Source organism: Mobula hypostoma, chromosome 5 (genome assembly GCF_963921235.1).
Source record: "Mobula hypostoma chromosome 5, sMobHyp1.1, whole genome shotgun sequence".
Lineage (NCBI taxonomy): Eukaryota > Metazoa > Chordata > Chondrichthyes > Myliobatiformes > Myliobatidae > Mobula > Mobula hypostoma.
This window is the reverse complement of record NC_086101.1, coordinates 111,915,905-111,933,591: the sequence shown is the minus strand read 5'-3', so window position 1 is coordinate 111,933,591 and position 17,687 is coordinate 111,915,905. Positions and strand designations below refer to the sequence as shown.

Below are 17,687 nucleotides of genomic sequence, written 5' to 3'. Positions count from 1 at the left end.
TATATTGGTTAAAATAGGAATGTGATTGGGAAACAGAAATAAGAACACTTAGCTTTGTATTAGCTCAGTAGTAATAAGTGTTATTTGGTAACTGGAAAGGCATAATATACGGTATTGTGCAAAAGTCTTAGGCACCCTGGATATATATATGTGTGCATGTGTGTGTGTGTGTGTGTGTGTGTGTGTGTGTGTGTGTGTGTGTGTGTGTGTGTGTGTGTGTGTGTGTGTGTGTGTGTGTGTGTGTGGGTGTGTGTGTGTGCGTGTGTGTGTGTGCGTGTGTGTGCATGTGTGTGTGCGTGTGTGTGTGTGTGTGTGTGTGTGTGTGTGTGTGTGTGCGTGTGTGTGTGTGCCTAAGACTTTTGCATAGGACTGTATATTTTGTAGAAATTTATATTTAATTTATGTCTTTCCTGTGAATGTGCCTTGTATGACGCTCTGTGCCTGTGATGCTGCAACTATATTTTTCATTGTACCTGTGCGTAAATGTATTTGTGCAGCTGACAATAACGTTGGGTTTGTTGAGGTTTAAATTTGTGTCTGAGGATTAATGCACCATTTAGAGATGGGGGGATAAATACTGCCCTCATCAGCAATGCCTAGATCCTGAGGGGATGCTATGTTGGCACTGGAAGCAAAAGAGCATAAGATTTAGGAGCAGAATAAGGACAACATGGTAGTGTAGTGGTTAGCACAACGCTTTACAGTACTGGCGACCAGGGTTCAATTCCTGCTACTACCTTTAAGGAATTTGTACATTCTCTCCGTGACTGCATGGATTTCCTCTGGGTTGCTCTGGTTTCCTCCCACAGACTAAAGACGTACTGGTTGGGAGATTAATTGGTTATTGTAAATTGCCCCGTGATTAGGCTAGGGTTAAATTGGGTGATTGCTGGGTGGTGCAGCTCGAAGGGCCAGAAGTGACTATTCTGCACTGTATATCAATAAAATAACAGAAAATTTGGTCATTCGGCCCATCGAGTCTGCTCTGCCATTTCATCATGACTGATCCATTTCCCCCTCAGCCCCAATCTCTTGCCGTCTCCCTGTATCCCTTCATGCCATGACCAATCAAGAATATATCAACCTTAAATATACCCGGTGTCTTGGCCTCCACAGCCACCTGTGGCAACAAATTCCAAAGATTCATCAACGTCTGGCTAAAGAAGTTTCTCATCTCCGTTCCAAATGGACGTTCCTCTGTTCTGAGGCTGTGAAGCATGGCAACACATGTGGGCTGCCCCAACCTCATATTTGGACTGTGTTGGTCATTGAAACAAGACAGTGCATTTCACTGTATCTTTTGATGCTTTGGTGTACATGTGGCAAATGAAGTTAATCTCTTTAAATCATTGAATATTGGAAAATGACAGAGCCGTGAACACAAAGTACCTGAGATTTTTTATCCTCATTTTCGATGTAGATATTATCTTCCCTATTGGATGGGCAGGCATCTGAAATGACAGATGAATAGAATTTACCATCACTTTATCCTTGGGCATTCTGCCCTGGAAAAATGTTAGGCATACTGAACACCCATGCACAGACACAGCTGCCCACCATGCATGTGCACATACATGCACACCACACAAAGAAACATGTGCGCTGCATACACAAAACTACTCCAATCACATGCACGCATACAATGCAGACATTCACATGCACGCACCACAAACAAGCACACAGAGAAAGACACACCCCAACACAAACATGCCACTAACTCTGGTTCGGCCACATCTGGAGTTCTGGTCACCCCACAACAGGAAGGATGTTGAGACTTTGGAGAGGGTGCAGAAGAGGTTTATCAGGATGCTGCCTGGTTTAGAGGGCATGTGCTGTCATGAGAAGCTGAAAAGGTTTATCTCTAGAGCTGTGGAGGCTGAGGGGAGATCTGATAGAGGTTTATAAGGTTATGAGAGGCATCAATAGAGTGGACAGAGAGTATCTGTTTCCCAGAGTAGAAATGTCTAACACCAGAGTGCAGGCATTGAAGGTGAGAGGGGGTAGACTCAAGGAAGATGTGAGCGGTGAGTTTTTCACTCAGAGAGTGGTGGATGCCTGGAACATGCTGCCTGGTATGGTGGTAGAGGGCAATTACGTTAGAGGCTTTTAAGAGACGTTTGGATAGGCACATGGATGTGAGGAAGATGGAGGGATATGGACGTGGTGTAGGTAGGAAGGATCAGTGCTTGGGTGTTTTTGATTTGCTTTTTAGCTGGTTCGGTACAATATTGTGGGCCGAATGGCCTGTCCCTGTGCTGTACTCTTCTATGTTCTATATGCTAAATGCACATTCTAAAAAGAATGTGCGCACATGTTCACAGATCATGCTTGAGTTATATATACTGCATGTAAATATAAACATGAGAAAACCCGCAAAAGCTGGAAACCCAAAGCAACACAGACAAAGTGCTGGAGGAACTCAGCCGGCCAGGCAGCATCTATGGAAAAGAGTAAACAGTCGATGTTTCGGGCCGAGAAGCTCCTTCGGGCCTGAGAAGGAAGGGAAAAGATGCCAGAATAAAAAGCTGCAGGGAGGGGAAGGAGGCGATCTAGAGGTGATCAGTGAAGCCAGGTGGGTGGGAAAGGTGAAGGGCTGGAGAAGAATGGAACTGATAGTAGAGGAGAGTGGACCATAAGAGGAAGAGAAGGAGGAGGGGACCCTGGGGGAAGTAATAGGCAGGTGAGAAGATGTAAAAGGTCAGAGTGGGGAATAGAGGAAGTGGGGAGGAAAGTTTGTTCATTGGAAGGAGAAATTGATATTCATTTATGTAAATATATCTGAATATTTTACATAGTACATACACACATAAGTAAAAACAAACAGCAAAACTAATACTCTTGGTGCAAACAGGTGTGCAGAATTCATACGGGTGCATATATACACACATGCCGATACAGACAAATAAATAAACTTAGACCCACAGGCATCAATATGCAAAATCTAGAATATAAACTTATGAAAATTCTGCAGCTACACACAAGTCCACACACAGTCACATGACTGCTAACGTCCAGTCACAACTGTACGCATGTGTCAATACGCACACAAACAGAGACATTGCACTCACCGTCACCAGTGTTTGATTTTGAACTGGGAACAATCTGAAATAAAAGATTAACAAGAAATGTCAGTCAGTGTATTTCTTTAAGCAGTGCAGCTTTCCAAATGAAGTCTGCAAACATTTCAATATACACTCAGTGGCCACTTTATTAGGGACAGGGGATGTCTTCTGCTGCTGTAGTCCATCCACTTCAAGGTTCAAAGTGTTGTACGTTCACAGATGCTTTTCTGCACACCACTGTTGTGACGCATGGTTATTTGAGTTACTGTCACCTTCCTGTCAGCTTGAACCAGTCTAGCCATTCTCCTCTGATCTCTGTTATATTTTGTAAGACGTTGAGTTTACGCTGACTGGCAACTCCTGCGATGCTGCTGGTGCCAAACTGTATTGGTCTCTGCTGTTCCTTTACTTGGAGAGGGGGAGCTTACTACATGGGCAACCATTTGCTCTCTGTATTATAGTGCCCTGTCTTATATATCTAGTGTAACGCCCCACTAAAGATTACACTGCTAACAGTGTTTGGGTTATTGTTAGAGATAAGGGGTGCTTAGGAATGTGGGCCATCCAACCAGGAGAGAAGGCTGGGGGAGTGCATTTTTCTTGTGCCCGACACTGGTGGGAGTTTTGGTCTTTGTTTGGTGGAAGATGAAGACAGAACACAGTGGAGAGAACCGGTCATAGGATTCGATCTGGAGGGGACCGTGATTTGATGGAGCCAAGGTGTGGGAGCCTACTGGGGAGCAGTGAATATGATTTTTGGAAGATTTGAGCTCCAGCCTGTGCACATTTGACTGTTTAATTATAATGGGTCCTTTTTGTGTTTTTTTTTCTCTACTAACCCCTTAGTTAAGTTAATAGTTATAAATTTACTTTTTATTGTATGCCGTGTGTGATCTGTCATTGCTTGCGATGAGCTGTAACAGGGCAGCAAATCACACAGCATTCACACAAACCGGGGCTTGGCTGGGCGAGACATCCCAATCTCACGGATTTGGTGGGACCACAGTGTGTATACCCTAGAAGTTCGAGGATGGAGAAAAGTGGGCTTCTGTCACTGAGTTGGGAGACTGCCAGTGGGGCTAACTAGCTGAGATGCCCAGGAAGAAATGGGGTTTCACTAGATAGCTAAGATACAACATCTATAGTTCACCCTGACCAACGGAGGTCCAAACAAAATCCAGACCATGATACAACCAGTCAGGATAGTTTCAACAGCATGGCTATACAATTTTAAGGATCGAGGATCAAGGATTAACTTTATTCTTCATATATATTTACATATATTAGGAATTTGCAGTGGTGGGTGTAGTTGAGTAAGAATTTGTTAGAGTGTTTGGTGACTCTGCAACCCTCATTAATCTTCTGAGAAAGTAGAAACACTGAGTATATTTTTATAATAATCTTATGGAGATCAGAATCACTATCACGTAGAGAAGGCCGCAGAAATTTAAAATCTCATGCAAGGTTAATTGTCAATTTTAAGTCTGAAGATGTTAGAATTTTGTTATCCAAAGACATTCAAAGATGAAGGCAAAAAGGAAGGTACACAGCCATGGATTGGTTCTGATGCCATGTGGAGTGCTTTGGAATGCTTGTTATATGCTTAGTGGCCACTTTATTAGGTACACCTGCTTGTTCATGCAAACATCTAATCATTTGGCAGCAACTTAACGCGTTAAAGGATGTAGACATGGTCAAGAGATTCAGTTGTTGTTCAGAATGGAGAACAAATGTGAACTAAGTGACTTTGAGAGCAGAATGATTGTTGGTGCCAGACAGGGGTGGTTTGAGTATCTGCTGATCCCAGCAGTCTCTCGAGTTTACAGAGTGTGGTCAGTATATGGAACGAGCTGGCAGAGGCAGGAACACTAACCACATTTAAAAGGTATTTGGCCAAATACAAGGAGCGGAAAGGGGTATGTACAAAATGCCAGCAATTGTGACTAAAGATTAGCTTTATTTGTCACACGCAAGTCGAAACATCAAAATGTATTGAGAAGTGCGTCAGTGACCAATGCAACCTGATGATTTGCTGGGGGTAGCATGCAAGCGTTACAATGCCTCTGGCGCCAACGTAGCATACCCACACACTAATCCTAACCTGTACGTCTTGGGAGTGTGGGACAAGACCAGAGCACCGGAGGAAACCCATACAGTCACAAGGGGAACGTAACAAACTCCTTACAGATGCTGGTGAGAATTAACCCCTGTTCTTCTCATCATTGGTGCTACGTAGTCATAGCCTAGGGAAACTTGGTCAGCATTGTCATACCAGATCATGATTCTGAGGGTTTATGAGGCACTGGTGAGGCCTCACCTTGAGTATTGTGAACAGTTTTGGGCTCCTCATCTTAGGAGAGATGTGCTGACATTGGAGAGGGTCCAGGGGAGGTTCACAAGGATGATTCTAGGAATGAAAGGGTTATCATACGAGGAACGTTTGATGGCTCTGGGTCTGTACTTGCTGGAATTTAGATCTCATTGAAACCTTTGGAATATTGAAAGGCCTAGACAGAGTAGATGTGAAAAGGATGTTTCCCATGGTGGGAGAGTCCAGGACAAGGGGCACAGCTTCAGGATAGAGGGGTGTCCATTCGAAAAAGGGATGCAGAGAAACTTCTTTAGCCAGAGGGTGGTGAGCTTGTGGAATTTGTCACCACAAGCAGCTGCGGAGGCCAAGTTGTTGGGTGTATTTCAGGCAGAGATTGATAGGTTCTTGATTGGACATGGCATCAAAAATTATGGAGAGAAGGCTGGGTAATGGGGTTGAGGAGGAGAAGAAAGAAGGGTCAGTCATGACTGAATGATGGAGCAGACTCGATGGGCCAGTTTAGCCTAATTCTGCTCCTAGGTCTTATGGTCAACCAGTCAGGATAGTTTGATAGAGGATTTGGTGACAAACTGAATATCTCCAACTTTCTCCCTGTTCATCTGACTAAAATCTTACTGTCTTCCTTCACAGGGTGTGCCAACTTTGATCTTGTGCTTGAGTGTCTAGAGTGGGACCTGAATTCACCACCTTCAGACTTAGAGGTAACGAGATCACACACTGAGTGGAAGTGCAATAGTGTTGTAGAGTCTGGAGAATCTCACCATGTGGATTGGATAGACTTTCAGGGGGCAAGGAGCAAGTTCATTGCCAAATTCAGTGTTGGGCGGGGTTCTTACACTATGGCTCCCCTTCTCCCAGCCGCCTTCCCCCCTCGCCTCACCTCATGCTCTACAGGTGTCTCGCTGGGCTGCTGCCCTTGCTGCTGCTGGAACCGCAGCCTCCTCTCTGGGCTTAGTTGCGTGGCGAGGAGTCTGGCCAGGTTCTTGCGCTTAATAGACCCCAGGAGAACCTTGGACTCTGAGAAAACAAACAGAGCAAATTCTTTACCACAGGCCTCCTGGCATTCCACTTCATCACTCTCCCAGTGAGTTTTGTAAAGAGGTTTGTTAACAAAACAAATTGTTTCTCACATTCGGTCTCCCTCAGCCTTACTGATGTTCCTCTTCTGCTCCCTCCTTTTCCTGTTCTTACACGCTCTCCACTTCCCTTTACTCCCACTTCTCCCCTCCCTCTCCCTCAATCTGGTCCCCAGTCTCTGTCAAAGGGAAAGGGTCTCCAACATTTCGAAGAAATTTCCGAATGGAAGGAGGACATTACCGAGGCTGACAAGTGAAGTCAGAGCCAAAGTAAAAGCAAAAGAGAGGGCATACAAGGAAGCCAAAGGTAGTGGGAAGATAGAGGATTGGGAAGCTTTTAAAAACTTGCAGAAGGAAACTAAGAAGTCCATTAGGAAGGTGAAATTATGAAAGGAATTGGCGACTAATATTAAAGAAGATACTAAAAGCTTTTTTAAGTGTATAAAGGGTAAAAGAGAGTCAAGGGTAGATATAGGACCAATAGAAAATGACGCTGGAGATATTGTAATGAGAGATGCAGAGATGGCAGAGGAATTGAATGCATATTTTGCATCAGTCTTCACAGTGGAAGATGTCTGCATTATACTGGACATTCAAGAGTGTCAGGGAAGTGAAGTATGTGCAGTGAAAATTACAACTGAGAAGGTGCTCAGGGAGTTTAATGGTCTGAGGGTGGATAAATCTTCTGGACCTGATGGAATGCACCTTTGGGTTCTGAAAGAAGTAGCGGGAGAGATTGCGGAGGCATTAACAATGATCTTTCAAGAATCGATAGATTCTGGCACTGTACCGGATGACTGGAAAATTATAAATGTTACTCCGCTATTTAAGAAGGGTGGAGGCAGCAGAAAGGAAACTATAGACCTGTTAGCCTGACATCAGTGGTTGGGAAGTTGTTGGAATCAATTGTTAGGGGTGAGACTACAGAGAACCTGGAGGCACATGACAAGATAGGTCAAATACAGCAAGGTTTCCTGAAAGGAAATTCCTGCCTGACAACCTACTGCAATTCTTTGAGGAAATTTCAAGGATATGGTGTACTTGGATTTTCTGGAGGCCTTTGACAAGGTGCCGCACATGAGGCTGCTTAGCAAGATAAGATCCCATGGAATTACAGGGAAGTTACTAGCATGGGTGGAGCATTGGCTGATCGGCAGAAAACAGAGTGGGAATAAAGGGATCCTATTCTGGCTGGCTGCTGGTTACCAGTGGAATTCCACTGAGGTTGGTGTTGGGATTGCTGCTTTTTACGATGTATGTCAATGATTTGGACTATGGTATTAATGGATTTGTGGCTAAATTTGCCAATGATACAAAGATAGGTGGAGGAGCGGGTAGTGTTGAGGAAACAGAGAGCCTGCAGAGAGACTTGGATAGTTTAGGGGAATGGACAAAGAAGTGACAAATGAAATACATTTGTATTTCAAATGGTGTATGGTCATGCACTTTGGTGGAAGAAATAAATGGGCAGACTATTATTTAGATGTGGAGAGAATTCAAAATGCAGAGATGCAAAGGGACTTGGGAGTCCTTGTGCAAGATACCCTAAAGTTTACCCTCCAGGTTGAGTCAGTTGTGAAGAAGGTGAATGCAATGTTGGCATTCATTTTTAGAGGTATAGGATATAAGAACAGGGACGTGATATTGAGGCTCTATACGGCACTCATGAGACCACACTTGAAGTGTTGTGTGCAGTTTCGGGCTTCTTATTTTAGAAAGGATATATTGACTTTGGAGAGGGTTCAGAGAAGATTCATGAGAATGATTCCAGGAATGAAAGGGTTACCATATGAAGAACATCTGGCAGCTCTTGGGCTGTATTCCCTGGAGTTCAGGAGAATGAGGAGGGATCTCAGCAAAGTTATTTCCCATGGTAAGGGATTCTAGGACAACGGGGCACGACTGCAGGATTGAAGGACGGCCATTTAGAACAGAGATGCAGAGAAATTTCTTTAGTCGGAGGGTGGTAAATCTGTGGAATTTGTTGCTATGAGTGGCTGTGGAGGCCATGTCATTGGATGCATTTAAGACAGAGATAGATTGGTTCTTGATTAGCCAGGGCATCAAAGGGTATGGGGAGAAGGTAGGGGAGTTGGGATGACTGGAAGAACTGGATCTGTCCATGATTGAATGGCAGACCAGGCTTGATGGGCCGAGTGGCCTACTTCTGCTCCTGTATCTTATGGTCTCATGGTCTAACTCTGTCCGTCCTTCCTCAGTGCTCAGTAACGTACCACTCAGGACATGCACCCTTCTCATCACTACCATCGAGGCAGAGTTTCAGGAGCCTGAAAACCCACACTCAATGTTTTCCCCTCCGCCATCAGATCTCTGAGTGGAATCCATAAACACTACCACAATATTTTTGCACTAACTATCTATTTTTTATTTGTCCAGTATGCTTCTTGTTATAATTGTGGTATATTTTATGTTGTTCACTGTACTGTTATTACAAAATGTGGAGTGGATGTTTCCCATTGTAGAGGAGTACAGGACCAGAGGTCACAGCCTCAGAATAGAGGGTCATCCATTTAGAACAGAGATGAGGAAGAATTTCTTTTGACAGACGGTGATGAATCAGATGGCTGTGAAGCCAAGTTGTTTGGCATATTTAAAGCGGAGATTGATAGGTTCTTGATTAGTCAGGGCATCGAAGGTCACAGGGAGAAAGCAGGGGAGCGGGTTTGTGAGGGATAGTAAATCAGCCGTTATTTATTTATTTAGTGATACAATGGTCCTTCCGGACCTTTGTGCCGCACCGCCAGCAACTCCGTCAACCCCGATTTAACCCCAGCGTAATCGTGGGACAATGACTAATGACCAATTAACCTACCCGTTACGTCTTTAGGAGGAAACTGGAGCACCCGGAGGAAACCCATGCAGTCATGGGGAGGACAGACGGACATGCCTTACAGAGGAGCCTGGGATTGAACTCTGAACGCCAGTGCCCCGAGCTGCCATAGCGTCGTGCTAATCGTTGGGTACCGCTGTACCCAAGGAGGAGCAGATTTAATGCCGGAGCAGACTCAAAGGGCCGAATGGCCTAATTCTGCTCCTGTGTTTTATGGTCTATGGTTGAAAACAACAAATTTCACGACTTATATTGGTGATAATAAACCTGATTCAGATACCACTCAGTACTGTGCTCCCTCCTCCAGCTATTCTTTGCCCACCTCACCCGATGCCATCTGAGCAACCAGCAGGTCGGGGTTATAGGGAGGAGGCCTTTCTGCCCACTTTCATTCCTGTACTCAGTTAAACTCAGCACAGTCTGTCCCTGAATACCAAATGTGTCCTGTTTTCACAGGGATCTTTAAGTCAAAATTACACAAAAGTCAGACAATAAGGAAACCATACCTCCAACATAGTTGCAAAGAATGGCATCAAAAGCACACAAGATTGATTAGGAAGAACATCTGAGTTGCAAAGCAACTTGGGAGTCCTTATGCAGGATGAAGATTAATTTGTTGGCTGAGTTGGTGGTGAGAAAGGCAAATGCAATGTTAGCATTCATTTCCAGAGGTCTAGAATATAAAAGCAAGGATGTAATGCTGAGGCTTTATAGGCATTGGTGAGGACTCATTTGGGGTATTGTGAGCAATTTTTGGCCCCTTATCCAAGAAAGGATGTGATGACATAGGAGAGGGTGCAAAGGAGTTTCTTGAAAATGATTCCGGGAATGAAAAGCTTATCATATGAGGAGCATTTGATGGCTCTTGGCCCCATATTTAAGTAAGGAAATGCTGGCGTTGGAGAGGGTCCAGAGGAGGCTTATAAAATAATCATGGAAATGGAAGGGTTAATGTATGAGGCGTACTTGATGGCTCTGGGTCTGTATTCACTGGAGTTTAGAAGAATGAGGGGAAGGGAACGTCGACTCAGACCATGAGTGGCCTGTGTCGGGCATTTTCATGCCTTACAAGGCGCAGATTGGAAGTCTGTGTGGGGCGCCACTCCTCACACATTAGAAGAATGAGGAGGGGTGTATTTTATTGAAACCTACCGAATGTTGACAGGCCTAGATAGAGTGGATATGGGGAGGATGTTTCCTATCGTGGGGGAGTCCAGGATCAGTGGGCCCTGTCTCGGAAATAAAGGACGCCCGTTTAGAACAGAGATGAGGAGGAATTTCTTTAGCCAGAGGGTGGTGAATCTGTGAAATTCATTGCCAGACGGCTGTGGTGGCTAACTAATTGGGTATACAGTATATAGAACGGTGGTTGATAGGTTCTTGATTAGTAAGGGTGTCAAAGGCAGGAGAATGGGGTTGAGAGGAATAATAAATCAGCCATGTTTGAATGGCAGAGCAAATTTGATGGGCTGAATGGCCTAATTCTGCTCCTTTGTCTTATGGTCTGGTTGCCATTTCACCTCTTCTCCTCCACCACCTCATGACCTGTCCATCATCTCCTTCTGGCTCTCCACCTCCTTCCCTTTATTCTATTGTCTACTGTCCTATCCTATCAAATTCCTTCTTTAGCCCTTTATTTCTTCCACCTATCACCTCCCAGCTCACCTGGTCACATGTCAGTTTGTGCTCCTCCCCCTCTCCCTCCCCCACACCTCCTTATTCTGGCTTCTGCCCCTTCCTTTCTGCTCCTGATGAAGGATCTCAGCCTGAAAGCATCTCCCAGTGGTCACCCATTTCAATTCTGCTTCGCATTCCAACATGTCAGTCCATGGTCTCATCTATTGTACCAATGTGGCCACACTCAGGTTGGAGGAGCAACACCTTATATTCCATCTGGGTGGCCTCCAACCTGATGGTATGAACATCACTTTCTTGAACTTTCGGTAATTGTACCCCTCCTTTCCTTCACCATACCCTTCTCTTGTTTTTCTCTCACACCTTCTCTTCTTACCTGCCTGTCATCTCCCTCTGGTGCTCCTCCCCCTTCCCTTTCTTCCATGGTTTTCTGTCCTCTGCTATCATCCTCTCCCTTCTCCAGCCCTTTGTTTCTTTCACCAATCTACTTACCAGCTCTTTACTTCACCCCCCTCCCCATCACCTGGTTTCATCTATCACCTACCACCTTGTACTTCTTCCTCCCCTCCCCCTACCTTACTCTGACCTCTGCCCTTCTTTTCCAGTCCTGATGACTGGTCTTGATCTGACACGTTGAATGTTTACTCTTTTCCACAGAATCTGCCTGACCTGCTGAGTTCCTCCAGCACTTTTGTGCATTATTCAGCATTTCCAATATCCGCAGAACCTCTTATGTGGAGCAGTCTTGATGGCCTTCTCCCTTTCCCTGCTTTATCAAGTCCCAAGCATTCAGGGTCTTTGCTGAAATTTTGTCTTATTCATGTGAATGTGGATAATTGATAATCCAACTAATTCTTTCCCCCTCACTGAATGCCCCTGAGCTGAGAGGCTTATGGAACCCCTATTGGGTGGCAGTTGAGTATCTGGGGTCACATATTGGGCTGAGTCCCTCCTCTGACAGGAAGTTCGGGTGGACTGTTATTGACTTATTGAGTTCTGTGAAAGCGAATTCCTCTTTTAAACTCACATTAAGAAGTATAAAACCTTGACTGATAGAGGACACACTACATGTTTGATTGGCACATTATCAAACATATATTCGCCATTGTCCACCAAACTCACCTTAGATTCTACCCCTCAACGCACAAACTAGGGGGTAAATTTACATTAATCGACCCACCCTGTATGTCACACCGGAGGTCAGGATTGAAGCAGCTCAGCTCCAGAGCTGCCTCTCCTTACCAATCCGCCGACCTGCCCTCCATACACGCTGACTTATCCCAGCCTGAAGCAGATTAACATGAGGTCGTGACTGCAGCAACCCAATGGCAGGAAGGAGAGAACTAGCCACCTTCAGACCTGCGGGCTCCATGGATTCATGAACACTAACAACCTCACTGTTCCTTTCTTTTGCAGCATTTATTTATTTTGAAATTTCCAGCGATTTTATGCACTTGCACTGCACTGCTGCTGCAAACACAACAAATTTCACACCAGAGAACAGTAATAACAAGCCCAGTGGTGTGCTGTATGTACCTGTGGAGTCAACCAGGGGGAACTGCTTCAGCTCGCTGTTCTTCAGCAGGAATCGGACGTCCTTGTACTTCTGGTCCTTTGCCACGTACTTCAGGTCCGTCACCATGAAGTCCTCTGCGTAGATGTCGTGGGCGCTGTGTTAACAAACACCCTCAGCATCAGTGCTCAAGGCAGGTGGCTCCCCTGGTCCCTCTGACCTCCTGCTCCCTCTGCTCCTCGCTGAGGAAAGCGTTATTCATGGGATACCTCAGATCAGTGAGGGGGAGGGTGGGGACACTGAGAGCCGAGGATGCCGGGACTGCACAGCATCTGTGGAGGGAGAAACTGAATTGATCGTTCAGGGGTGAAACATTAACTATTTCTTTCTCCACAGAAGCCACCAGTCCTATTGGGTGTTTCCAGCATTTTCTGATTTTATTCCAGATTTGCAGAATCATAATATTCTACTTTTTTGCTTCTTTGATAACTGGGCAGTGCTCAGGAGGGGGACCCAGGCCCCAGTAGAGCAGGGTCACCAGGCATCTTGACCGTAAGAGGTGGCAAATTTAGCTCAATTTGATGTTTATTGAACACTTACAAACAAATACACAACCACAAACCCAGAATATCACAGGTACATGAATGAACAGGCACACCACACACAAAATACTCACATCATAAAGGACATGCACACATTTATATCACATACTGTGTATAATCACACACATTTACAAATAATCACACCACACAAATATAAATTAGATCACACACATGCACACACAGACACACACACACACACACATGCACGCACACATACACACACACACACACACACACACACACACACACACCATTCCTTTCTCAGAGGGAAGGGGTTGGGTGGTTGGTGTTTTTGATGTTCTAGCTCTCGTTTTCTGGGTGGAGGTGGTCAATCTCTTAGTTTTTGTTTGAGGGAGGGGGTTGGGTGTTTAAGGTTTGATGTTCTAGTTGCTGTTTTCCGTCTGGGCGAGCTGTTCACTTTTTTTGTGTGAGGGAGGAGGTTGGAGGTTCCAGGTTTGTCGTTCCAGCTTCTGTTTTCCATGTAGAGCGATCCATTAGTTTTATGTGGGACGGAAGGGGGTGGGGGTGTTTGGGGTTTGTGAGTTTTGTTTCCTCTTCTTCTCTGTCGGGGGGTGGTCGGTATTTCACGGCTATCTGGAGAAGACGAATATCAGAATTGTATTGTACATGCATACTTTGACAATAAAATGAACCTTTAAACACACACAGGATCACACATACACACAACTGGATCACACGTGGCACTTGACTACACATACTGTTGTTCGCACTCACACGGAGTGGAGAGTTTCACACGTAAGCGGAAATACTTCCATTAACATCAGCCTTCCACAACCTTGGCTATCTGATGAAGTTTAGTGAGGAGAGAACCACCTCTATGAAGAGCAGACAGTATTATAACACAGGCAACGCAGCAAGCAATGAGTGCATAGCCCGATCCCACAAACAGGAACTGCCCAATATTGATTGGGGGATTGGGGAGGGGAGGATAAATATTATCCGAGATCACGGTGAAATAGTGTGGATTGGATCCAAGCTGCGACAGGGTAACATCTCACCTGGGAGGATACACCCTGGCAGGGCAGCACTCTCTCAGCACTGCCCACCAGTTCCAGACCAGAGGTGGAGGTTCATAGCTCCAACCCTGTCCCCCCGACCTTTAGAATCAAAGGACGAGAGGGGGACGAGAGGGCTGGGGCAGATGATACTTCCAGCCTCACCCCCCCCTCCCCTCAGAACGCGCTCCCTCCATGTCTCACCCACTCTTGCCCACAGTCAGCTTGGGCAGGTAAGGTAGCTTCTTCACAATGACAATCCCGTCAAAGAAGGAGGGCTGGCAGCGCTGGCTGATGGCGTTGGCCACCAGGACAGCGATGAGCACCGGCAGGATGTGGGACATCTGGCCCGTCAACTCGAAGACCAGCACGGCAGTCGAGATGGTGTGGGTGACAGCTCCGGAATAGGCAGCAGCCCCTGCAGGAGAGAGAGCGGGATGGAAGGCGGTAGAAAGAGAGGGTGGATGTAGGGGAGAGAGGGAGAAGGAGGGAAAGGGAGAGAAGAAGAGGGAGGAAGGACGAGGAGCAGGGGAGAAGTGGAGCAGGGGAGGAAGGGTTGCAGGGTGGTAGGAATGGTGAGTGACAGAGGAAGAAGGAATGAAAGGAAGAGGTAAGGTAAGGGGGGAGAGAGAGGGGAAGAGGGGAAAGGGGAGAGGGAGGGAGAGAAAGACTGGAATTTAGAGAAACTAAAATGATTCCCATTCTGACATCTATGGCCTCCTCTACTCTCAGGTTGGAAGGAATAACACAACGAGACCATAAAATATAGCAGCAGAGTCAGGCCATTTGGCCCATCGAGTCTGCTCCAGCATTTCATCATGGTTGATCCATTTTCCCTCTCAGCCTCAATCTCCCACCTTCCCCCGTAACCCTTAATGCCCTGACGAATCAAGAATGGCAACTTCTGCCTTAAATATAACCAATATTTAATTTGAGAATGATGCAATTTGCATTTGAGCAGCAAAAGATAAAGCTAGACGTCTCAGTCTAACAGTGGGGTAAAGGGAATTATGGAGGCATGAGAGGGGAGCTGTCCAAAATGGATGGAAGGGGACACTGGCAAGGATGATGACAGAGCAACAATGGATGGAGTTTCTGGGAGCAATTCGGAAGGCGCTGAATAGACACATCCCAAAGAAGAACAAATATTCTAAAGGCAGGATGATGCAACCGTGGCTGACAAGAGAAGACAAAGCCAATATAAAAAGGGAATCACCATCAATTTCCGGTAATTTCTATCCTCCCCTCTCCTCTGTTTTTTCCATTCCTCATTCTGGCTCCCCTCTCACCTCTTCTCTTCTCCTCACCTGCCTAATGCCTACATCTGGATCCCTTCCTCCTTCCCTCTCTTCTCCTATCAAATTCCTTCTTCTTCAGTCCTTTACCTTTTCCTGCCATGGTCCGGTCCGTGAAGTCCGCATTCCGGTTCACAGTCAGGTCTGTTGATCCTTATTCTGGGGTTTCCTGTTTTCCCCTGTTCCGTTGGGTGCCTTGATTGAGACGCCTGATTCTCGTTTTGGGCTGGCTACATAAATAGCTTCAGGATTCAGCTTCTTTTGCTGGGTTGTTCCCTTCCGAATCCCCGTCAGAAACCTCATCATTCCTCGTCTCAGTCCCCGTCAGTACCCACACCCAGAGGCTCGGCTACAGAACTCTTTCCAGGAAGTTTGGCATTAGAGACCCGCCAGAGTGAGACTGGAGCCTTGTCGCGCCAAGATAAGGAAATTCTATCGTTGAGTGCTGGACTGTTCTCTCTCTTTCTCTCTCTCACCCCCTCTCTCCTCCCTTCTGAATCCCCGGCAGTTACTTTGGCAGTTTATCTCAACAGTTATTTTGGCACTAACCTTCATCTGTAATCTTCATCTGTTACCTTCGCCTGCTACCTTGCCTGCAACCTGGTCTGCGTCCTCGCATGTATCGCCGTCTAGTTCAACCGCCAGAGTGAGACTGGAGCCTTGCCACACCACGATAAAGAGCTATCTATTGTTGAGTTTGGAACTGTCTCTTTGTGTTCCCGTGTTTAGCGTCCGTGTCAAAGAAGAGCCCTGGCCCTATGTCAGTTCCCAAGGAGGGGTCCTGGCTCTGTGTTCCGTGTGCGAGTCCTGGCCCTATGTCCTGTTCCCAAAGAGGGGTCCTGACTCTGTTTTCCTGTGCTTCAGTCCAAGGCTCTGTGTTCTTGTGTTCCAAGACCTAGTCCAGGTGTTGTGTTCCAGCCCTGTCCAAGTCTGAGCTTTGTGTCCTCATCCAGTTCTGGTGCCTTGCCCAGCCCAGGAGTTCCTCACCCAGCCCAGTGCTGGAGATTCCTTGTACTGTCCTATAACCACATCCTGTCCTTGCTAAGATCCTTGTTCCGAGTCCTAGCCTAGACCTGGGTTCCGGTTCCGAGTTGAGACCCGGGTTCTGAGTCCCAACCAAGGCCCAGGTTCTGGGTCCTTGTCCAGGCTCTGGTTCCGGAGTTCCGAGTTCCTAGTCCAAGCTCCTTGTTCCTAGTTCCTCGTCCGGGTCCCGTGTTTCTTGCCCAGGCCCTAGCCCAGGCCCTGAGTCCTAGTCTCGTCCAGGGCCTGTGTCCGTGTCCAGCTGCGTTTCTTCCCACTATGCTTTGCTCTCTCCTGGATTTCCCTCTGTTCAATCCTTGCTTCCCGACTTCCCTAGCATTCTTACGGTTATAGTCCGGTTCTTAGTACTTCAGTGTCTGTGTTTTGCATTTGGGTCCGCTTCCAGAGTCCCCTGTATGACATTTCCACCTATCACTTCCCAGATTCTCACTTCATTCTCCCTCTCCCATCCACCTACTTCCCCCCTCACCTTGTCTCACCTAATTTACCCTCCTTCCCCTCCCCACCTTTTTATTCTGGCTGCTCCTCCCTTCTTTTCCAGTCCTGATGAAGGGGTCTTAGCCTGAAACACCGACTCTTTTTTCCTTTCCATAGATGCTGCCTGGCCTGCTGAGTTCCTCCAGCATTTTGTGTGTGTTGCTCTGGATTTCCAGCATCTGCAGAATCTCTTGTGTTTAAGGATTGCATTATAACGCTGCTGCAAAACAACAAGTTTCACCATATGCCAGTGATAATAAACCTGATTCTGAAATTCTCCTCCAACTCTGACACAAAGAGGGTTGCTCACCCGCCAGTGCATATCCCGAAGGAGTGATTTTGATCTGAATTCCTTCTGATATGATTCCTTCTGGAAAGATCTTTGCCATTATTTCCCCATACAGCCGCCCAAGTCCTGCACCTGTGAAAAGGGAGAGCCTTTCAGGAGATTCGGTAACTTAATGCGATTACAGCCAGTCTCCAGCCCCAGGCCAGGGAACTGGAGCTTGTCTTGCAAACTGTTCATAGATCAAATCATTACACAGTGCATTGAGGTAGAACAAGGTAAAGCTATCATAATGCAGAATACAGAGAAGGTGCAGTGCAGGTAGACAAGAAGGTGCAAGGTCAAAATGAGGTACATCAAGAATCCAATTTATCATATTAGGGAGCCATTACAGAATAAAGTGTAACAGGTACAAGAAAGGACATCAAAACATTGAAACATAGAGTGAAATCGAGTTTTGGGGCGATTTGCCCTGCTAAGTGATGAACTGAGGTTGAGGTT

General features: G+C 46.2%; 1 protein-coding gene across 1 annotated transcript in view; it reads right to left on the bottom strand.

Annotated features, from left to right (window-relative positions):
- The window catches only part of LOC134346919 (chloride channel protein ClC-Ka-like), a 122,548-nt gene that overhangs the window by 31,190 nt on the left and 73,671 nt on the right, over positions 1 to 17,687 (bottom strand). The window contains exons 13-18 of the mRNA XM_063048770.1: positions 17,211 to 17,321; positions 14,292 to 14,505; positions 12,493 to 12,626; positions 6,275 to 6,411; positions 3,069 to 3,102; positions 1,390 to 1,451 (exon numbers count right to left, since the gene is read on the bottom strand). Coding sequence (XP_062904840.1) covers positions 1,390 to 1,451; positions 3,069 to 3,102; positions 6,275 to 6,411; positions 12,493 to 12,626; positions 14,292 to 14,505; positions 17,211 to 17,321 — 692 coding nt within the window. The remainder of the gene's footprint in view (positions 1 to 1,389; positions 1,452 to 3,068; positions 3,103 to 6,274; positions 6,412 to 12,492; positions 12,627 to 14,291; positions 14,506 to 17,210; positions 17,322 to 17,687) is intronic.